This window comes from Thunnus albacares, chromosome 6 (assembly GCF_914725855.1).
Source record: "Thunnus albacares chromosome 6, fThuAlb1.1, whole genome shotgun sequence".
In the NCBI taxonomy this organism is placed as follows: Eukaryota; Metazoa; Chordata; class Actinopteri; order Scombriformes; family Scombridae; genus Thunnus; species Thunnus albacares.
In genome coordinates this window covers 14235440-14257338 of record NC_058111.1, presented here as the reverse complement: position 1 = coordinate 14257338, position 21899 = coordinate 14235440, and the positions used below count along the sequence as shown (strand labels likewise).

The 21899-nt window shown below is 40.5% G+C and overlaps 2 protein-coding genes across 3 annotated transcripts in view; one reads left to right on the top strand and one right to left on the bottom strand.

Moving 5' to 3' along the window:
- The window catches only part of LOC122983513 (rho guanine nucleotide exchange factor 26-like), a 28538-nt gene extending 25913 nt beyond the window's left edge, over window positions 1–2625 (top strand). The window contains exons 13-15 of the mRNA XM_044353268.1: window positions 1220–1290; window positions 1504–1608; window positions 1957–2625. Coding sequence (XP_044209203.1) covers window positions 1220–1290; window positions 1504–1608; window positions 1957–2099 — 319 coding nt within the window. The 3' untranslated portion in view covers window positions 2100–2625. The remainder of the gene's footprint in view (window positions 1–1219; window positions 1291–1503; window positions 1609–1956) is intronic.
- A 959-nt stretch (window positions 2626–3584) lies between these two features.
- The window catches only part of dhx36 (DEAH (Asp-Glu-Ala-His) box polypeptide 36), a 28355-nt gene continuing 10040 nt past the window's right edge, over window positions 3585–21899 (bottom strand). The window contains exons 8-26 of one of the 2 annotated variants that reach the window (XM_044353266.1): window positions 20187–20261; window positions 19187–19353; window positions 18956–19037; window positions 18708–18848; window positions 16497–16602; window positions 13138–13225; window positions 12500–12555; window positions 12304–12368; window positions 11513–11656; window positions 10971–11088; window positions 9744–9842; window positions 8941–9114; window positions 8716–8802; window positions 8542–8625; window positions 8303–8402; window positions 8102–8192; window positions 6442–6562; window positions 4883–5035; window positions 3585–4782 (exon numbers count right to left, since the gene is read on the bottom strand). In XM_044353266.1, coding sequence (XP_044209201.1) covers window positions 4549–4782; window positions 4883–5035; window positions 6442–6562; window positions 8102–8192; window positions 8303–8402; window positions 8542–8625; window positions 8716–8802; window positions 8941–9114; window positions 9744–9842; window positions 10971–11088; window positions 11513–11656; window positions 12304–12368; window positions 12500–12555; window positions 13138–13225; window positions 16497–16602; window positions 18708–18848; window positions 18956–19037; window positions 19187–19353; window positions 20187–20261 — 2185 coding nt within the window. In that variant the 3' untranslated portion in view covers window positions 3585–4548. The other variant, XM_044353267.1, reaches the window with a different exon arrangement.

Sequence of the window (21899 nt, the reverse complement as noted above, 5' to 3'; positions counted from 1 at the left end):
GTCTAATTGTGATAATTGCCAAATGTGCGCATGCATACATGCTAAACTAAAATGGTGAATATGGTAACCATTCTACCTGGTTACCATAAAAAAAAAAATTGCTGATGTCACTTGACAAGTGAGTGATTATTTCTTTTCTGAACTATGACCCATTATTAATGGCAGGTAATGTTGAGCACATCAAAAGGGACCGAAGAGAAGTGACTGGTCTGTAAAATTCAACTCCAAAGGTCATTCCATACCAGGCATAACATTCCCTTGTGGGTATAAATTGATGAAGTTAATGATTTCATTCAAAGTAACGGTTATATTTGTTTATGGTGATTTTATAACATACGTTGGTTGTTAATGGATAACTTGACACAGTAATTAACAGCTTTTATGTGCTGAAAAGGATCACAGCAGAAAGTGTACAATAGGGACATGATAATGAGGTCTGACTCATGGGACTTGCCCGGTTGCAGTGCATGTGAGGCCCTTGTGAAGAGACTCCGCACAAATGCCACTCACAGTCTGTGAATGTCTTTGCATGTTGTGCCCATCTACATGATGCGGGCCACCGGTGCTGAGTCACTGAGGGCCTCAATAACCCCCTCTGGTTCATTTCCTGAACCCCCTTTATCTCTCCGTCTCTGGCTCTTTCTAAATCCTTACCTCTCTTCAATCCTAGCTGAGAACAGGTGAAATGAGAGATAGAGTTTCGTGGAATCTGACCTGTGTGACTCCACCCACTGTTTTTTTTTTTTTTCTCATGAAACGCACACAAGAGTAAAAGAAAGCAAAAGCATGTCTGTCCCCTCCTGAGAATCAGCCTTTGTGCTTGTTCCCCTCAGTTCTCTCTGACTGAAAACACACCTCTGTTCTCTCATTGACAGGGGACAGAAAGGGTTGGGGCAGAAGGCAAAACTTGCCGGGCAACTAAATTATCCATTTGCCTCAGTAGCCTGTTAAATATTTTGTGCATGCAAGCCCCTTATCTTTATTGGTCTAGTTTGATATCTCTGAATGTCCTCTGTGATTGTGTATGTTCACAAAAACTGTGACAAAGCATTTTCCACACCTGTGGCACAAAATCAAAAATAATTAAGCTCCTTCAAGTGATTTATGAGGCAAACAATTCCCACAGCTTGTCCACTTAAGACTTTTGTTTGTATTTAGAATTCCTTCAGTGCCAGAAAAGTTTACCAAATTGTTCATGTACTTTTGTGTGTTTTCTTAGGAATGAGCGTGCTCGATGGATCAGTGCTCTGGGCCAGAATGTCAACAATAAGAGGAGTCAGGACAGAACCAGTGAGTTGTACACCAACACATTCACACACCCGCTCTTCTCCCTCCCTCTCTTTTAAGCCTATTGCACCCCCTTGTGGTTGTTAGATAAAACTTTTTTTTTTTTTTTGCTCAGATTGATTTCTCAAGAACTCGCTTCTTAACTCAGATATACTTAAATATGACCAGTTCAACTTATCTAAAGTGATTTATGGATTTGTGTCTGTGTTGTTTTAGACGCCATGCAGATGGAGGTGATCAGAACTTACACAGCCAAGCAGCCAGATGAGCTGTCCCTACAGGTGGCTGATGTGGTGTTAGTCTCGCAGACTGTAGAAGACGGTACGTCACCTCTCAGAGCCTCTCTTGCCTTTATCGCTCAGTCTTGTTCTCTTTCTACAGCTTCAGCTTTTCCACCTTCCTGTTTCAACCGTGTCCTTTCATCTTGCACTTTTATACACTCTCCGTCTCCTTTTCAGTACCTGTCTTTCTCAACTAATGGGCCGTGATACCTGTTTCAAAGATGGGGTTTTAAACCTTAATGAAAACACAAACACACAGAGGCGAAAGGTCATTTCCCTCTCGGTGATCATGGCAACAGACAGCGTTGAGCATCAAAAGCAAGGAGACCATAATAGTGACATAACACATGCCTCAGTTTTCATGCATCAATACAATTTCTCCTTTTAGGCTGGTATGAGGGAGAACGACTGCGTGACGGAGAGAGGGGATGGTTCCTCGCAGAGTGTGCCGAACCAATCACATGCCAGGCCACCATTGAGCGCAACATGCAGAGGATGGACCGCCTGCAGGGGCTGGAGACTAATGTGTGAGCCGGATGAGCTGGGCTACTTCAACCACGGAGGGTTTTTTTTTTTTCGGCTGTTAGTGACTCCTTGACACACCAGTGACCTGACTTTCTAAGCAGTGAGCCCAGACAAATGAGTTCAGTAACAGCATCAGTGACCTGCCTTCAGGGACCGAGTTGGCCAGTATGGGAGCTGCGTGGCTGCTTGGCTCACTCTTTTCAGCAGGATACAGATGGAGCCGTAATTCAGACTTCTGTTTGGCGTCCATTAAATAGCAGGCATGCTGTTTCAAAGCAACGGCTGCGTTCAGAACAATCACAGTGAGAAGAACAGAGAGATTTCCTTAATTACTGATCAGTCCCCTCTGTGGGCGGGATAGCGACAGTGGCATCTGTCACATTCATTAATTCCCCGGTTGGTTGGAAAAACTTCACACCCACTGCCAAAGTCATACATAAGTACATAACAACTGTTGGTATGAAATTTGTAAATTTTGTAATTTTTTCCAAACATGTTTTTTTTTTTTTTTGGCGTGTAAGTATGTGCAATGTAATAAGTGAGACTACAGTACCACTATAGGAGGTATAGTGTGAAATCGTCAGCAGCCAGCTCTGTTAATAAGCGTCAGGTCATATGATTAGGAGCTTTTGTCAATAACTGTTAGGATGTTGATTGTAAAAGTGATAATAAGCCAAGATGGTAGGATTGGCAGCTTCTGTACAGTGTGTGGGTGTGTAGTGTAGCATCTGATGGCAAATGAAACTATTACAAAGATATTTACAGGAAAATACAATATGTTGTATGTTTAGCCGCAGAAGGAAAAAAAAAAGGTGCCATTTGTCTGAAGCCTAAGGCACTTTTTGTAAATAGAATAAATCATAAGTAATTGGATAATATTACAGATTACAGTCATCTGAGAGTTATAAACTCATATGTCATCCCTGGGTTAAGCAGAGGGGCCAAGTATCTGTTTTCTACCTCGCTGTTTGTCACCAGTTAATGTCACTGTCATGAATCAGACTCTACATTTATGTCACATATGCCATTATTCTCTCCATCCACTCAATGATTTGGACAGCCTGAAATATGACACACACTTGATTCCAGCCAGAGGTGTATATATAAACACCCCCCCATAGGATTTATATGTGTGATGTTACAGAGGCAAGCTAAAATTAATTTGTGTGTGCTGATGGTGAGTCCAGGAGAGACAAGCGGCCCTGCCCGGCCCTGCTTTTAACGTGATTGTCCAGTGTGAGTCATCTTTTTAGTGTTGCCCAGCCTAAGGAAATGAATAGCTTGGTCAGTGTGGTGATAACACCATCTATCAAGCCCACTGCTCTGGCTCTGGCCCAAATGACAACCACATACTGTTGAGTTACATAGAGCGAGGTGTGACGGTAGGGAGCAGAAGAGCACCCTGCAGGATGGACATGTCTGTTCAAACTCTCAAGAGACGAGGCTTTGCATTTGCACTCAGGGAAAATTAGCTATGTGATACCACACATCTAAGCATGAACTGAACTTTATTTCAATCATTTCTTCTTTTTGTAACTATTGTAAATCACCTGTGTACATGTAAATATGTAAAACAGTCAGAGAACACACAGAATTGTGACATGTATGTTTTCCTAAATACAGATTTATATGCAGAAACTTGCTTATTCAACCATATATATTTTAATCAGACACTATCAATAAAAGCTTAATTGCTTGGGGTCTATCATGTGTTCTGAATGATTAATATGACATCTCTTTTCCCTGAGGACCACTGCCAGATAGACCAAGGAAAATGACTACTTTTATTCCTTCAGTAATATTTGGAACAATAAATCAGCCTTGCACTCTCCAGACATTTGCTACAGATTAATCAGAAATATGTGTGTATATCCTGTGGCCAGACACACTTTTTCAGAGATATTTATGGAGATATTGGCGGTTCAGTCTGGGGGTATGCAACTGTGTGCTGCTGAAGGTTAATATCTACGCAGGTCTTCATTCCAACCAAATATTACCCAGGTGATTTTAGTGATTGGTCTCTCAAAGCACAGAATAAATGGTGTTCTTCCGTCAAAAGAACAGATGATGGTCTCCCATCATAACGGCAGCAGTATTTCAAGGTAACGGTTTTCACTCTATTTTTGAATTGCTTGATTTCAGCCAAACCAGAAATCTATAAACTAAACAATAAACAAAACAGCTAGTGGGTGTTTTGCAACATGGATTGGTCCTTGCAAAAATGACCAAATGGGCAAAAAAAAAAGAATAATAGGAGTCATTCAAGTGCATTACATCTTCCAGTCCTTTTGCACTTTGTGTTTGGCCTTCAGGGGCATCCAGGGAGCACTAAATTTTCAGCCAAGCAGCTGGTTATCATAAATATCCCAACTAACCTCCTGTGTCCTCCTCAAAGGATGTAGTCAGTCATTTCAAAGGCTCCTCTGTTCCTATCTGGCCAAAAACCTGGCCACGTCTAATCGTCGTCATCATCATCATCGTCATTGAAGTAAACGTGTTGTCCTCTAGGGGCAGACGCCCACGTTCTGCCATAGCCTTTAGTGCTGCCTGCGGGCTTCTCCTGGGTGGTGATGAGGTCTATGATGGCTGTGATGACAGCACAGTCTTTGGACTGACGGTTTTGCCAGTCTACAGGAGCAGGGTTACGGATTTTCTCCTCCAGCAGAGAATCCAGCTCTCTCTTTAGACTCTGGAAAAGAAAATGAGGTTACAGCTTTTTGTGAAGCAAAAAAAAAATCATAAAATTGCACTTGACTGAGCTTTGTTGATATGGGTCCATCCTGATTTACCTTGACAAGGTGAGCGATGCGTGCCGGTGATCTGAAGACGATCCACTGGTCCACCGCAATGGTCTCCTGGTCCTCGTCTTTCTGGATGGTGATGTCGCCTCCGAAGAACAGCAGGGAGAACGGGGACACCTCAGTGCAATCGTACAGGAAAATCTGAGGACACACACAGAAAGATGTTGCTAACGCACATCAACAGAAGTATTAACAACAAACACGCTGACACACACTGTGACAGGGAGCGGCATCATTATGACACACCGTGCCCGATAGCTATGCTGTGGTGTGGGCTGAAAGTGTCCCATTAGTGACGAGAAGCTGTGTGAGTTTGAAATGTGTTTTAGTGCTTCCATTGCTGGGAAAAATGTCATCTTGCCCCATCTGCAAATCTCACTATTGTGTTACACTCTTCTCCATCAATTTTCCTCCCCGTGCTAAACTGACAGCTGCTTATGTAGAGTAGTTTGACTATTGATACTCAAAATACTCACTGCAGACCGGAAATAGCAGTAATAATCTATGTAATGCACTGATCTATATGCAAGCACTAAAACAAATATATAAATAAAAAGACTACATAAGCAGCAGACTCAGGTCAAATTAAACCCATTTCATCTTTGAAGGTAACAGACAGAAGTGTTGAAAATCAGCGTCAGAGCGAGGTAGTGAAAAGTGAAGGCAGTGGGTAGGCGACATGGGGGGAAAAAAAAGAAACAAGGAGAGAGCGGGGACAACTTCTTCTGCCCCATGAATGTGTAATGTAATGGACCACCAGGGGCAAGTGCGTCAGAGGAGATAAAGTTTAACGTCATCCCTCTCTTTCTTTCCTTTTTTTTCCCCCTTTCCACAGCCCTGGTCGTCTGCTTCTGTCTCTCTCAGCAAACAAATGACCTTGACAATCTTGCACTCAGAATACCTTCCTTTTATAATAAACACAAACTGCATAGCATTGTGCACAAAACCGCTAGAAGAGAGAAAAAAAAAAAAATGAACGGTGGCAATAATGATGGTCGAAATCTAGCAAACACTTTTCTTCATAAAGACAAAGGCAGCAAAGTGAGAGACAAAGGCGCAGGCAGCAATCAGAGAGGACATGAAAGGTGTTTTTCTGCAGAATGGTAACATTCACAAAGAGAGAGAGCACAGAAAGAACAAAGACAGATAGATGGAAGGGAGGGAGAGGAAATTGGGAGTGTGAAGAGGGGCAAAAAAAAAGAGAAAAACATAGGAAGCGAGAGAAAAGAGAGGGTGGCAGTCAGGGAGCCGCATTGACCGTTTTGCCGCCCCCTCCCCTCCACCTCTTATATTGTGTCTGGAAGCTTTGAAGCACAAGAGCCTTTGAGATAGAGTTGAAAGGCAGCGTTTTAATCAAATATTCATTCAGAGTAAAGCTGGTGTGGCACTGCTGCCAACCTTTAACCACTGGTCCTTTCTACTCACATGCGCCCTTCAGATGGACACAGCAACATGCACTCAATTGTAAAAACACAAAACATTTATAAAGCACAACATAAATGTGACTGGCGCATGTGTTTTATTGTGTTTCCATCTAGATTACTCACACTGCTCGTTCTCATCTTTAGGTGATAGATGAGCCATGTGTAGTTGAACTCGGTCTCTTCATAATTGACAGATTTCGGGTGGATACACACCTTCCCGTCAGCCTGGGTGTACACCTTAACCCTGAGAAAGATAAGATGTTAGAGTATGTGTGTCTGTGTGATGGTAGGACTGAGTATATTGGTAAAAAATCACATTCCTGACACTTCAAAGCAAAAATATGAGTTTTATTACCATCATTATCTCAATAACTGACACAAGAACACCAAGAGGAAACTTTATGACAGTTTTTTTGACAATTTTATGATACTACAGTTTCATAAAAAGGTGCTTTAGAATCTGTGGAAAGTAGACCTGAAACAATCAACTGATTAACTGATTAGTCAATAGACAGAAAATTTATCTGCAACAATTTTGATAATCAATTAATTCTTTAACTAATTTATCAAGAAAAATACCAAATGTCAATTTCAGACTGCTGTCACCTTGGGTTCCAAAAAATATGTGCAGGGCATTTTTCACTCTTTTCTGACATTTTATGGACTAATTTATGGACTGATTAAAAAAAAAAAATCAATTAATGTAGATTAATCAATAGTGAAAATAATCGTTAGTTGCTACCATAGTTGAAAAAAATATTTATAGTGGCAGCTGAAAGCAGAATGTCAACAAGCTGTAACAACATTCCCATCACTGCCACCACGCAGTATTATGCTGAAGCTTTCTAGTTATTAAGATGTGTTTCAACATGCTACAGAAATGTTATTGTATTGTAGAATTTCTATCAGTATGTGTGTTTGTATGCACATGTTGTCACCCAAATTCTGTGGAAATTGATTATCACCAGAATAAATTTTGTTAAATCTCTTTAAAAAGAACTCATCAGATGCTTTTGGCTTCATCCAAAGCTGTTAATATGATACACAAAGACCGCCTCATGCCACTTTGGCATGGAGGGTATCAAAGAAAAATTGTGATGCTGTTAGCAAACCATCTCTTACATGAAAGTAACACTGTATTCCAAACTCCTGCTTGTCGGGCAAACGACACCGACTGCTTGACTGCAGGGAACAAGCTGCTTGTACCAGACAGCTGTCTGATTTGGCAGCAAAACAAACAAAAAGTGCTTAATCGAGCAACAAATTCATTAAATACTGCAAAGAAAACTCACAACTGGCTTAGCATCACAACTGCTGAGAATTACTTATGCAAAGGAAATGACCCTGGCAATTTCACTGTGCAACTGGGTCTAAAGCTGTCATGGAGACAGACAAATAAAAGTGACAGCCTTAATGTGAGTGAGTGCGTGTTTGTGTGTGTGTGTGTCTCCCTGTTGCGTGTGTCTGTCTTTTGCACACAGGTCACAGCCGCTGCCTATGACAGCTGCCTGAGGGCAGTTTTATGATGACTGCATTGATCTTCAGCTGCAAAAGCGCCTCTGTTTTCGACAGTTTTCCTAACATGGTCTTTGCACTGCTTCAGGTAATTGTCACAGTATCGTTCCAGAACTCTTACCCGAGATGATGAGATATTGTAGTTTGAAGGCCATTTTTCTGTGTAGAGATCAATAAGAATGATTGTGCACTTCTCTATCTTGTGGTCTTTAGCCTTTTTCCCCTGTCAGTCATTGCTTAACTCTCTCTTTGAATTGGTGAGACTCACCCGGGCCTCTTTTTGCTGTGTGATGGTCTGATCATGGCCACCTTTGGGTACAGACCGGCTACAATCACTGCCTTGATTAACTTCTCGTTGTCTGAGGAAAGACGTTAGAAAAAGAACACATCATACTTTAGCACAGTTCCATAGCCTGACTGCTTTCTTGTCTGATAGCTGAATTGCACTTAAACAACTCATCTTAGTTACCCGAGTTGACGTTAGATTTGGGGTCTTTGGGGTCTCTGCTGCTGACAAAGCCTGCATTCATTAAATGTTCAGTAAACTGACCCTTCATGTTGTGCAGCATCTGAAAGATAACAGCTAAATTACTTAAAGACAAAAGACACAAGTCAAACTCCAAACGTAATCATGGACAACCCTGGGTTTTATTTTCAAAGCACATCGGTGTATAGCTCAGCACAGCACTTGCAATCAGCCCGGCTCACCTGGAGTGTATTGGCAGACAGGAAGTTGTCCCAGCAGTACTCCCTCTCATACCTGGAACCACGCTGTTTCGCTTCCTCCCAGCCCTAACGAATCAATGGGTGATAAATGAAGACAGGATCAATTCATGCAGCAGACAGAGATGAAAGCAAACTGACAGATGTGAGCTGTTTTACCTGGAAAGCATTAACAATAGTGAGGTGGTCACTCTTGGAGTTTCTAGACAGGGTCCTTCTCCTCATGTCTGCCATCTTCTCTTTACCCTGAGAAAGGTTCAGATGCATAAAAGAAAATGTATTTAAGATCGACATTGCAACAAAAAAGTCAGAAGGTACAGTCGAGTGCAGCAATGTGTGTTGCAGATGACATAAGCTTTCATGTTTGTGAACTCACTGCCCTACCAGGGGTATGAAGAAAGGGTCTTTGAAGCTGAGTGAAGCAGCAATTGTGAGAACAGGGTCGAGGCAGCCCAACAGAGCCCCAAACAAGATGAGTTTTCCGATGTGAGGCTCCACAGGCAGACGAGCCAGGTGGAAACCCAGCGCTGTGAGGTTCTCTGAACGGTCCAAGGCGTTCTAACACACAACGTAGTCACGAAACAAAGAAAATGCACACACGTTTAGTCATCTTATGCTCGACACAAGGTGTTTTAACCATATTAACAAAGAAGGGAATTAATGTCCACTGCTTCGTTAAGAGCAAAAAATTTTTAAAAAAGCCTTTACCAACACAGCAACAGGTTAATAAAGGTCTTCTTTTTAATCATGTTATCATTTTTAATACTTTCAGGAGCAGCTGCTTTGAGTTTCATTTTTGTCAGAATCAAGCACTGCTTCCTCCATTGATTTTTATTGTGTTTTTATCCATATCATTAAAAAAACACTCATGTTTTATCTTCCTAAACCTTCTAATAAGTACTGATTTCTCTGTTGGCCCCAGGTTTTTTTTTATATCCTCTCTCCTCTAGAAGGAGATCCTTCACATCCTTCAAGCTAGTACATTTGTTGTCTTGCCCAAAACATCTGCAAGGATAACGCTTGCTGACAGGAGACCTTGAATTAACGTGCTCAGGTCGAAGGATAGTCTCTCTACCAAAAATACTTGCTGGAACTTTAGATTTTTATAAAAACAGTTCATTACTATTATTGGTTTGTGTCCTTAACATGTTTTTAAATGGTTTTGATTGCTCTTTATTCTTTCTTACCAGGTCTATCAGGTTCTTGATGGCTAGATTGACGGCCTTTTCGGTGGGAGGGTCCAGAGCTTTTTCCAGGAATCGAGCTATAAACCCAAGCTTCAATATCTGGATAGAAAGTATCACATTACATTACACCAGTCATTGATAAACAGCATTTTAGCACTAATTGCCACTCCCTTTGTCTAAGTGCTTGTCATTTGTGGCCAGTTGAATTGTGGTTAACCCAAGAAGCCCATGGATATAGTCAGCTACACTGCAATATTTATCCCTCAAACATATTGTACACACTGTATGACGTTTAATCATATCATTATTGACAAAATGTATGTTGACAAACAACCTGCACTGTGTAGCGTTAACCACATTAACATGCTTCCCTTAGAGCTACTCTGACCACAGATTGATAAGACCTGATACTATGAATATCTACATTCTCTAAATATGTATTCACTCTCACATCAAAAACAGGATTTTTAAACAACTCAAACATCTACCTGTTGCAAACTGAAGAGTAAGAAAGCGACCACGTTTTTATGTCTGACTAATAGGGTGGTGTTGAAGTGTTTGTGCATTAGAGAATATGCTCTGGGTTAGCATGTTGTCAGTGTTTCTCACACTTTAAGGACAGACTGATGCATTAGTCCGCCTCTCACCCACTAGCTTCAAAAAGCCACATTACACACACATACTCAAATACATCCAGCTGAGGCTAGTGGAAGAAACACACTCAACAAACATATCCTGTAAAGTCACCGGTGAGAACAATCATTGCAAACACTAGATCTGTGTGAACTTTGGCTTAATATTCCATTAGCATGTGTTGAAATATGTGTGAGTGGAGTATGAGGATTTAAAAAGAGAAAGCTAAAAGAGTAGGGAGAAAAAATTGTGAGCAATCAAAGAAGAAAGCGACTGTTCATGTAATAGAACGAGACCTTGAAGAGGAGCAATTTTGTTGTCTGTGGAGGGAAAAAAAAAAAGAGAGAGAGAGAAAGGGATGGAGCAAGGGGGCATGAGTCAGCCGAGGATATTCAACCCTAGTTCTCATTAAGCAGGAGAGCCTGTAATTCAACGAAAGACCAAAAACAGCAGTGCTGTCCTCGTTTGTCCCCGCACTCACAAAACTCATTCATAGCAACGTTGTCCTCATCTCAACCTCTCAAGTTGACACTTTTTGCCACAATTTGTCTCTCTCTGTCAGACCGTCTGCGTCTTTCTCTCCATATACACAACCTTGATCTGCAAGCAGAGCTCCTCCAGTGGTGTCCTCATGATTTCGGGTAATTGATAGGCATCCAGCAGGCTGGCCCTGAGACCGTTGTACAGATGATAGCATTTCCCTGGACACACTCTATATAAATGCAGAGAAGAAGAGAGTGGGGGTGAGAGAGGAAAAAAAGGTTATGTGTTATATCAGTCCTGTGAAAAGGGCTTAATTCAAAATCAATGGGATGAAACTGCACTCAGTAAGCAGCCTCCTGCTAATTGGGCCTTGCTCCATTTTGATGGCGGGGCTGGATAAAGAGCAGACGTCTCGAGTCACAGACTGGAAATAATCTGAGAGAGACTACACTTTGCCTTCCTCTATGTTTACACATGACAAGGCAGGAAGGAGTGAGTTGATGGGGAAGACTGACGGAGAGCTTAGATGACAAAAAGGAAGGCAAAATAATCCTCCCAGAATAGTATTGCATACCCAGAGGTGCTAATATACAGCATGCCCTCATAAAAATATCCACAAATAACCCTGTGTGTAAACAAACACAAATACACACCTGCCAGCACGTCCTTTCCTCTGTTTGGCATTGGCTAGGCTAACCCACTCAGCTGTCATAGTACTGATGTTGTTGTTGGTGTCGAAGTTGGTTTCCTTAATCTTCCCTCCATCTATCACATACACAACGTCGTCTATGGTGATGCTGTGAGGAAGAGTTTAGAGAGAGAGAGAGAGAGAGAGAGAGAGAGAGAGAGAGAGAGAGGTGGGAGGGAGGATGAGAAAGAAAACAGCGATGGAATAAAGACCAAATCAGAGAGAAAAACACTTCAAAGCAGTCTGTCAAAAATGCTTATCCAGGACTCATGCACACAATCATTCAGAGGTAAAAATAAAATTGAGCTTTTTGGTAGGTTTAGAGTCTATATTTAGTGGAGTGATGTGAGGAGAGTGCAGACAGCTTCTTAATTTGCTGAGTTGTGTGTGTGTGTGTGTGTGTGTGTGTGTGTGAGGCTCTGTGAAAACATTAAGAAATTGCCTGTCACAGAGTCAGTGTGCTCCATCCAAGCCAATATGACAGTATTTATAATCAATTTACGAAATGTATGCTAATTAGTCCCATATCCACTGTTTCCATAAATGACTGAGATCTGCTGCATTGCAAGTGTACACAAAAACACACTCATACACGACTGAAAATAAAATGTCATTACATTTTTTTTGCATTTTTCCCTCAACTTACAAGGGAACAGAACAGAACTTTCACAGGAACAGAACAGCCAAAAATAAATTTTCAAAGGCAGTAAATACAAATGCTGGACAACCCAAACACACACACACACACACACGTACCTGGTCTCAGCTATGTTGGTAGCAATCACAATCTTTCTTACACCAGGAGGAGGCCTTTTGAACACCTGAGAAGAGTGAAGAAGAAAGATGAGATTGGACTTTTCTGATATTGAGAAGGGAATAAAGCAGGACATTTGTTGGAGACACAGAAAAAGGCACAGTCAGAGAGACAAAGAGAGAGGCAGAAAATGCTGACCTGCGTCTGATTAACAGTCGGCATGAGGGAGTGCAAAGGGATGATAACGAACCGGTCTGAAACACAACAGGGCACAGAAGAAAAACTCAAACAAAGCACCGTTTGCAGACGTAAGATACAACTCCAAGTGTGTAGAGCTGCATGATGTCTAAAAATATAACCATGAAATTTCTATAAATGTACAGAAAACTCACTTTTACATGGCACTTTATAAACACATTTATACTGCATGTAAAGGTTGTGATTGTAACAGCCTGGTTAATCAAAGTGTGCTCAAAAGAAATGATTATGATTGGTCTGAATTCACCTGTGTTCATGGAGTGTCTGATTCGATACACAAGAGCAATCATTCTTCTCATAATACACAAAAAATCACACCCAATTACATGTAATTAATTGTGGACAACAAAATAATTATCACCATAGTTATAAAATAATTTAACTAGTAGTGTGTTTGCGGGGGTTTAAAGCCGGAACTGACGACTAAAAAAACATTCATGATCACATTTTTTTTATCCAGATAAATTTAAAGGCACAAAAACAACACAACTCAAATGAACAATGATTTGTATTAACCTGTAAGTCACTGGCGTATACTCGCATCCACACGGTGTATGCGTGTTATTATGTGTGAATACCTGATCGGAACATCTGCTGAGCCATGAGCAGGTCATTAAGACTGCTGATGTTGTCCCAGCCGGGCAGGAAGACCAAGATTGCTCCTTCCTGTCAGACAAAGAACATGACACAACACTTAAGACGCTGACAGACAAACAAAAACCAGCAGGACTTCAGCAGAAACAACCGCAACAAGAAACAAACTGCTGACAGGAGCAAACAGTCATTAGTCGGAGGAGCCTCAGCAACAACTGAGCCAAGAGAACGAGGTTCCCGTGTCCTCGGAGGAGCTGAGGCGAGGCAAATGAAGATGACTTGCCCTGGGCTCCGAACCTCTACGTTCAGCCACACAATAGGCCCTGACATCACCTGCCAACATCTTCATTGCAACATGTTCCCGCTACAGAACAGGGCCTGCTTCACATTACCGCAGGGATGCACTTAATTCTCGCGGTCAGCGAAAAAAAAAAAGGAAAACCAATTAGTCACCTTGAAAATATATAAACACAAAAACACAAGCTGAGAAAACATCATCGGGATAACAGATGATTCTGACTAATAGAGTTGGAGGTATTCCAGCATGAGCTGATCTCTGCACATTCAGCTGTCTGACAATGCATTATGAAGGTAAACCTACATTAAGTGTCCCTAGAGAGTAAGAATATCTCTTAGGAACAGGATACAGATAAAATATAAAATGAAGAGATAAAGATTCAGATTACAGACATAGTTTCTAATATTCTAACTGAAATATTTTCACCATGTGGACTAAACTGAATATTTAAGTGATTTACAGGTCAGCAGATTACAGTTTACAGATGTGCAAATAAAGACAAATGCCATCCATGTTACCAGATATACAGAACAGATGTTCAAATTATTAGCTACTAACAAAGCAACGGGACATCTAGAAAGCTGTAAAGAATTATGTGAGATGATATTTTACACATAAATATGAATGCTACAGTTCACGGCATACACACACAGAACCAATCCGATTCACTAGATCTGCATCTACAAAGATACCGACCTTGTTAAGCGGATCAGGTATCTGCCATGACATGACGAATCAACGTTGAGGACGGTTTCTTTGTTAATGTTATTATGCAATTCAAGTTTCCACACGTAGTGGAAACACTGAATCTTATAATAACATCAGTCATGGCAGGCCATCCACTCAAGTTTTTTTTGGCCACATTAATCTGAGGCCTGATGTAATCTTACATAAAGATGATCCCAATGAGTTCCATACAGTGTGGTATACAGATTTTACATTAAAATGAGAGCATTACTATCTGGTCAGTAGTTGGTATTAGCAAATACGCTGAAGTGAGATTTTGCAATGAGGAAAGAAGAAGTTGGATCGGTGTCAATAATCTTTTCATAAGCATTGATATCAACTAAAGATAATAATTTGAAAAACTGCGAACTCTGAAAACCTGAGTAAAATCCAGGCTTTATGTTTGGTTTCAATTATCACCAGTGCAGTAAAGGTTCTGTCAATGCTATTTCACCACATCAAAGTACTAAATTTAAATGAAAAATTGTTCTCAGGAAAATATTAAGCTGGTTTAAAATAACCCACTCTTTAAAAAGGACTAATTTCCGGAGAGGAATGAAGGGGAGATGAAGAACAGACATAAAAAGGTAGCTTCTGGGCCCTGAGCACCCCTGCCTTTTAATTAGAGTTAATTATTATTACCAGAGCTCACCACTGACACCCACGTGGGACTACATGTGTATGTGTGTGTGTGTGTGTGTGTGTGTGTGTGTGTGTGTGTTAACGTCTGTGCATATGCATGTGTGTGAAAGTGACAGCAGGGAGGGAGAGATGCAGGCAGTGCGCCTAGTTACAATCTAACAGAGACACATGTTCACACACATGCAGTACAGAGAGAGGCTCTAATTAATTCCAACTAAAAACCAAGTAGCAGTACAGTTAGCTATGTAATGCTGGCTTACTATTTAGCGCACACACATAGCCAACCAAACACGCAAAGTTGCACCCAGCAGGTGTTCATTAATGCCTACATGTCATCGCTCTAGGTGTCTAATCATAGACCCCTGCGACATAATTAACCAATCATCACAGTAGAAAGCCTGGCAGACGGCTGTATCCTCGGCTCAGAATGCAGTCATAGCAAATCAGCCTGTTCCCTCTCGGCTGTTTGACAATGCCACAGCGAATCAGCTGGTCTACTGGCTCAGGGTTGCCATGACCGATAGAGATACGACTTCATATGGAAAGGGATAATTATTCTGTCTCTCTGCGTTAGTCACTCCTCATTCTGGGCCTCTCTCTCTCTCTCTCTCTTCAGTTCCTCTCTCTTCTATATGTTTTTCACAAACGCAGCCACAAGTCAAACCAAAATAAATAAGTCGAACTATTTCCACTTCTCTTTGGAAAATAAAGGAAAAATGAGGGTGTCATTTTTTTTTTCTCCCTTTCTTCTATTCTAGCACCTTGATTTCCTTGCAGGTTCTCCTCACCCATATTTATTCTCCTCCTCACAAGACTTACAAAAACATAATCATTGTGTGTTTACTAGTGACAAAAGGCTACAACGAATGTGATATTCTGTTTTATTGTTCAGCTCCGTCCTTGCGCACGTTGGCCGTGGCCTATGTGACTCTGTTAATCGAAACGGCAAAATACAATACAGGGATCATACTGCACATTCTAATCTCAACAGGAAATTTCCTGACTATTTTTGCCAAGTTTTCTGCCTAGAAGGATTCTGCCTTTGAGCTTCAATTTGTCTTCACCAACAACTCCTGATGTGGATGTAGTTAGGTTTTGATTAATTAGGTCTACTGAAAAAGTAAAACATACAAGAGCACTTTCATTTGAATTTGTTGACATACTCCACATTACTAAAGTCTTGAACTGAGCACTGAAATGACGCAGACATTAAAAACGAGGAAATTTAACAAGAACTGGAAAGAGAAAAAAGGGAATGGATGTGCGTCGGGAGAGCATCTGTTCGATCACTCATTAGCACAGATCTGCTGCCAGGATCGGTGTTATTTCCTCTGATCTAATGTCGCTGTGTTTGGAAGCTAGCCCTCCTGTTCCTTCCATCTGCTCTACCTAGGAATGCACTATACTTCTCTCCTTTTGTCACTTTCTGTGTCTGTGTCAACTATTCACATTTATTTGATCTGATCACCGCTGTTTCTCTCTGTCTAAGATCAAAAATGTCTGAAGATTTTCAAGTCCAAGAACACAGATCTTAAAATCTACAAGACGAGTTTTAATGATACAATCATAGGCTACCTGGAAGCATCTTTGCAGACAAATGTACTTAATTGAAAAACAGATTTAGGATACTAGAACATTGCCACTTTCAGATAACCAGGCATACCAGAGGAAACTCACCTCCTCCTTGAGTACAATATGGCGGATCAGTGCCATGATCAGCTCCAGGTCGATCTTTTCATCACCGTCCAATATCTCCAGTGCCTCAATGGTCTTGTCAGAGTATCTGTAAAACATGGGACACAATAAACACGGGTTACATTACAACACGGTAGTATAAATGTCCCCTTCTTGCTCTAGCTGTCACAGCTGGATAATGAAAGCAAGAGGTTTATATATTTCCAGACAGAGGTTTTTATCCTGGTGGTGTATAATGCGTCCATGAAAAAAATTGATTTACTCATGCTTGACACATATTTTGATTGACACAACAGTTATTTGCTGTAAAACTCTAATGCCTCAGCAACTGGAAGCAACTAAATTTGTATCACTTGTAATGATGCGTTTTCCATCAGCCATTAGAAACAACAGTTCACTACTTTGCCACAGATTCTTTAGTTTAAATTTATTATCTTTATTTCCCTTTTCAAATGCTCAGTGATGAACATCTGTGAATTGTTTTGTTACACACAAAAAAAGTTTTCAAATGAGGAATACTCCTCTTCCCTGGGCATTGTCTTTGATGTGTGATTGACAAGTTATTAATGAGCTGATAAGACTTGAGAGAATGGCGACTAGTAAAGGTCCCTGCATTGTCACAATAAAAATTCTAGGCGACTTATTCCAAGATATTTATACACCATGGGCATTTCATCAAAGACTCTATTGAATCATTATGGTGTATATGAAGCATAAGTTGGTGTCTTTTTTCAGGTATTGATATTCAGTCAGCACGAATATACCTTCCATTTGGTTACATGCCGGGCTGAATGTATCGCAGCTGCTCAGAAGCATTTTCAGTTGTGGTCCTTAAAACGTCATCTGCCTCAAAAAGTTTATATAATTTATGGCTGTGCGATTCCTCTGTTACCTCCACTGCTGGTTCATGTATTTCCATAGTGACCTTGGCCGAATGGATTTATTGTTGTGTGCATTAAAAAGTCTGAATTATCTATGTTTTATTTCTCAAGTTAGTAAATGCTTTGCACGGTACTTGAAATACTGTATATAAAAAGGCATTAAAAAAGACGATAAATAACAATATATAAAACTTTTATAGCTTCATACAGATAAAAGGTTCCGAGTAGGGATGCAATATATCGGCTGGCTAACAGCATAAGATTGTGTATTACTTAATATAATAGTCTGATTAGCAATAGAATAAATCAGAAACTGGTGAAGTGAGGGAGAACAGTGTTGAATGGAAACTGTTGAGGTTAAGTTGGTCGTGTTGCTAGCTTGCATACAACAAACTGCCAGTATGTAGAACTCACACTGATAAAGCATATTTAAGCACACTTAAGAGTTCCTTCTGTACTGGATGTAGTCCTACTTTGCTAGTAAACTAGTTTAAGTCGTATTTGATTTCACATTTGTTAGTGAAGCCTGAATTTCACTTGGGCATCAAGGAGTTACTCCACCTGCATAAAGCGTAGGAAGGCAGTGTGGGCAAATACAGCGTGGGAAGTGATCTATAGCTCTGCCAAGAGCTCTCCCCATCAACTGTTGTAGTGCTTTCATTTAACAAGATTGTGGTGTTGTGTACTCAGGTAGTGTTGAGCCTGAATGCATTTACAGAGCAGTAATAACTATGGCAAAGAAGAGAGGGACTGTACTGCAAATATCTGTGCTTAATGAGGGAGAGCATTATTGAAAAGAGGATGACATCTCAAGATGAGCTGGTCTCCTTGAAAATGCTTAGGCACTTACTGACGGGAAAGCAACACTACAAAGTTTTGTGGAGTTAAAAGGGGCAAAAGCAGATCTTACAGTGTTTGTGTAGCCTGTATAACCTCTATCTATAGATACATTTTTGAAGAGGAGCACATACGCTACAATTTTGTCTTTTACATATGTGAGGAGACACTGCAGCCACCTATGCTGTAGGTGCAACACTTAAATGCAGATGTATAAATCAGTGTTTAAGAGACAATTATCAAAGGGTAAGGTGTTCACAACCAATCACCCTGCTCCGTAAACTGCTAGCGGATCAGAGTATACAGCTTTTAACATGCTCTGGTTTCAACTTAAAGTTCAAATCCACATAGAAAAGGCACTTTTCTTCTTTTTATGACATTGTCAAACAGCCAAAACATCCCACCTAAACAACACATCTATCAACCTGGCAATTACTCTGCCAATTTTACTATCCTGCTGTTTTTTCCAACTCACCTGCCCTGTAGTGTGCGTGCATAACAAGGCCAGCTCTCCTTGTATTCAGCCTCTTTCTCCTCCTTCTCAGGTCTGGAGTTACGTCCCTGCCAAAAGCCTCTTTTCCAGGAGGGTCGACGGTCCTGATTCTGGGGACAATACCTAGCAGAAAGACACCAACCAGCTTATATAATACCCCAGAGTAGGATGGTATAGGTTCCATCTGAATTAGTGTATATTTATGTGTATTGGGAGCAGTGCTGTTCTACCTGGTCATCTCCACAACATCCTCAAGCAGGAACTCTTGCACTGGGAAAGTCAAGCCGGGGATGTGGATCATTGGACACTTGTCTAAAGGATTTTGACACAACGGAAGGGGTTGGGAATAAGGAGAAAAACAATTAATCCAACAGGAATGATTTGGTCTTCTTCCAATACATAACGTGCAACATAACATATTCGCTAAGAAAAATTTGGCTCGTCATTACTAAAGTGTATACCAAAATATTTAGAGAACTTCTCTGCGTTGAGTGTGGCACTCATGAGGACGACTTTGAGGTCGTCTCGGCGGTTGAGCAGGTCCTTCACAATGACCAGCAAAACATCAGATTGCAGGCTTCTCTCATGGATCTCATCTAAAACCAAATGGCTGACACTGGACAGCAATCTGATGGGGAGACAGAACATAAGACAAAGTTAACAAGACAGAAGATGCATACAGAGAGTAAAGCAAATAATGTTATAGCTATGTCTTGTCTGGCTTAAAACTGGAGCAACAAGAAATGCTGTTATTTGTTTATTTTGTATACACATTCCCTTGTAGTTAAGTCTGTTATCATTGGCATTTCAACTTGAATTTAACACTAAATTTTGTGCTTATCTGAGCAGCACTGGTCTTTAATAATACATGAGTTAACTGGGTCTCCGGCCTGAATGGGTTAATGCATTACTAATGTGATGGCTGGACAGAGCAGTCATACGTAAACTGACATAGATGGCATAGACATACTGTAGCTGCAGTCCATACAGACTGTCATCTTGTAAGCCAGCTGCTGTGTAAACATAAGTTAATGCCAAAAAGTTGCAGCATTTTGTCAGTCTACCGTAGTCCTAAAATGACTCACTAGTCGTGCCAATTCTGGATGAGTATGAAGCCAGACAACAAGAAAAGCTGGCACTCTCACTTAGCCTCCGTGGTTTTTCTGAAGACACTCAGAATGCAAGGATGAGCATGCAGGGATGAGTCAACAGAAGCTGCGTGTGTGTGTGTCTTGATTTTCTCTGCCTATGAGAATGGGGACCCATACTAATGCTTCTTCTACAGACAGTAGAGTCAACCACAAATCAATGGGGATAAAGCGGAGTGACACAGAGGGAATAAGAGAGTAGAGGAAGGACAGCTGGAGCAGACACACAGAGAGGAAAAGCAGAAGAAGAAAACGCTGGAAGAAGATGTGATGAGGATGAAGATGAGGAAGCAGGGATGGGGGGGAGACTCACGGGTCTGAGCGAAGCCACTGAAGAATTATGCCTGTTGTACAGTACAGGACCGAACCTTGTCTCCGTGGTAACCGGCTGAAAAGTAAGGGGAGAAAAAAAAAAAAAAAGAAAGAGACTTTACATTTCCCAAATGACACAAATCAAGACGGAGTATAAAGTCAAGGGAACGGTTGCCATAATGAGGCTCTGCTTTCTCTGTTAATTTTCCTACATATATGTATGTGATTGTAACAGCCTCCATTGTCTTTTTTGTATTTCTGTCCTGTATCTCCACTCCCCTTTTCCATTTCTGTATTCCAGTCATTTTCTTCTTTTTAAGTTGACTGCACAAACAAACATTATTTCATAGCAGCAAGATCTTGATGCTCACCCTGTACAAAGATACGCACATAAAGCTAAGACGGATGCTGCTATAAAATGTTGCTTATACAGAAAATGCCATCCAATAAGTACTGTAATTTGTCGTAATAGGCACTTGTGTCTACACTGGCTTTACATCATACTTTGCATAAGTATTAGTCAGTTCCGAAAAGTTTATCAAATGATCAGTAATTGTGAGATAACTTCTCATTTCAAGCCTCTTTTATGGTGCGTCTGAAAAATGTATTTCACTGACTACTGAACCACATTAAAGGCTTTGTTGCATAACTGATGCAAGTGTGATATTTACAACAACTCATTTCAGGCAAAAACAACACTAATAACAATGAAATAATGTTTTATGAAGCACTCATCAAAACATGGTTATAGAATATTTCACAACATGAAAAAACATAATTATAGAATCAAAACACGACACAGTAACACGTAAACTATGGACCTAATTAAGCCTCACTGATAAGCAGATTGCAGCTAAACGGCAGCAATGGTACAACAACATATACTGTAAATGAAAAAGATGACAATCAACAATAACAGAGTGATAAAAGCAATCAATCTTAAAACAAAAATGTGATTATGTTTATAATAGAATCAAAAGATATTACACAATAAATTAGTCAGTTTGTTCAACAGTAATGAGGCCACGCTGGAACATCACCTTGCAGCACGATTGCTGTGCAGTAGTTTGATTAAAAGGCTAAATAATTTTGGAATATGCAACACGTAGTCACAAAACAAAAATAATGAAGGGCTTAAAACTACATTTTCACACAGGGATCCTCTTCATGACAGGGGTCTCAAGGTCAGGTAATAAAGCACGACTAGTTCACAATTTTTCAAGCCTGTCTTTAAACAACAGTCAGGTGCCCATATGAACACTGAAACAGGTTTTGCTCACTGTTATCATTCCTCCTGTTCATACTGACCAATAGAAGAACCCCTTCGAATGCACTTACAATGTAAGTGGGGCCAAAATCCACAGTCCTCATTTTGAGCAAAAATGTATTTAAAAAATTATTTGAAGTTAAGATGAAGCTTCAACCAACCGAATGAGTCAAATCATGTCAATATCTTTCAATGTTACAGTCATTTTAGTAAACGTCTACTTTGTGTCTCAATGGACAGTGTTTTCCTGCTCATTCGCAAGGGAAGGATCGTAACAAAAAGGAGAACTTTGGCACTAAAAACAGTAGCTTTGAAATAATATTGACTTGATTTGACTGATTTGGACAAGCCTCATATTAGCTTCAAATAAACTTTCAAATAGACTTTTGTGGAAGGAGTGCTGCGGATTTTGTACCTCATCACTTACATTTAAAGTGCATTATGAAG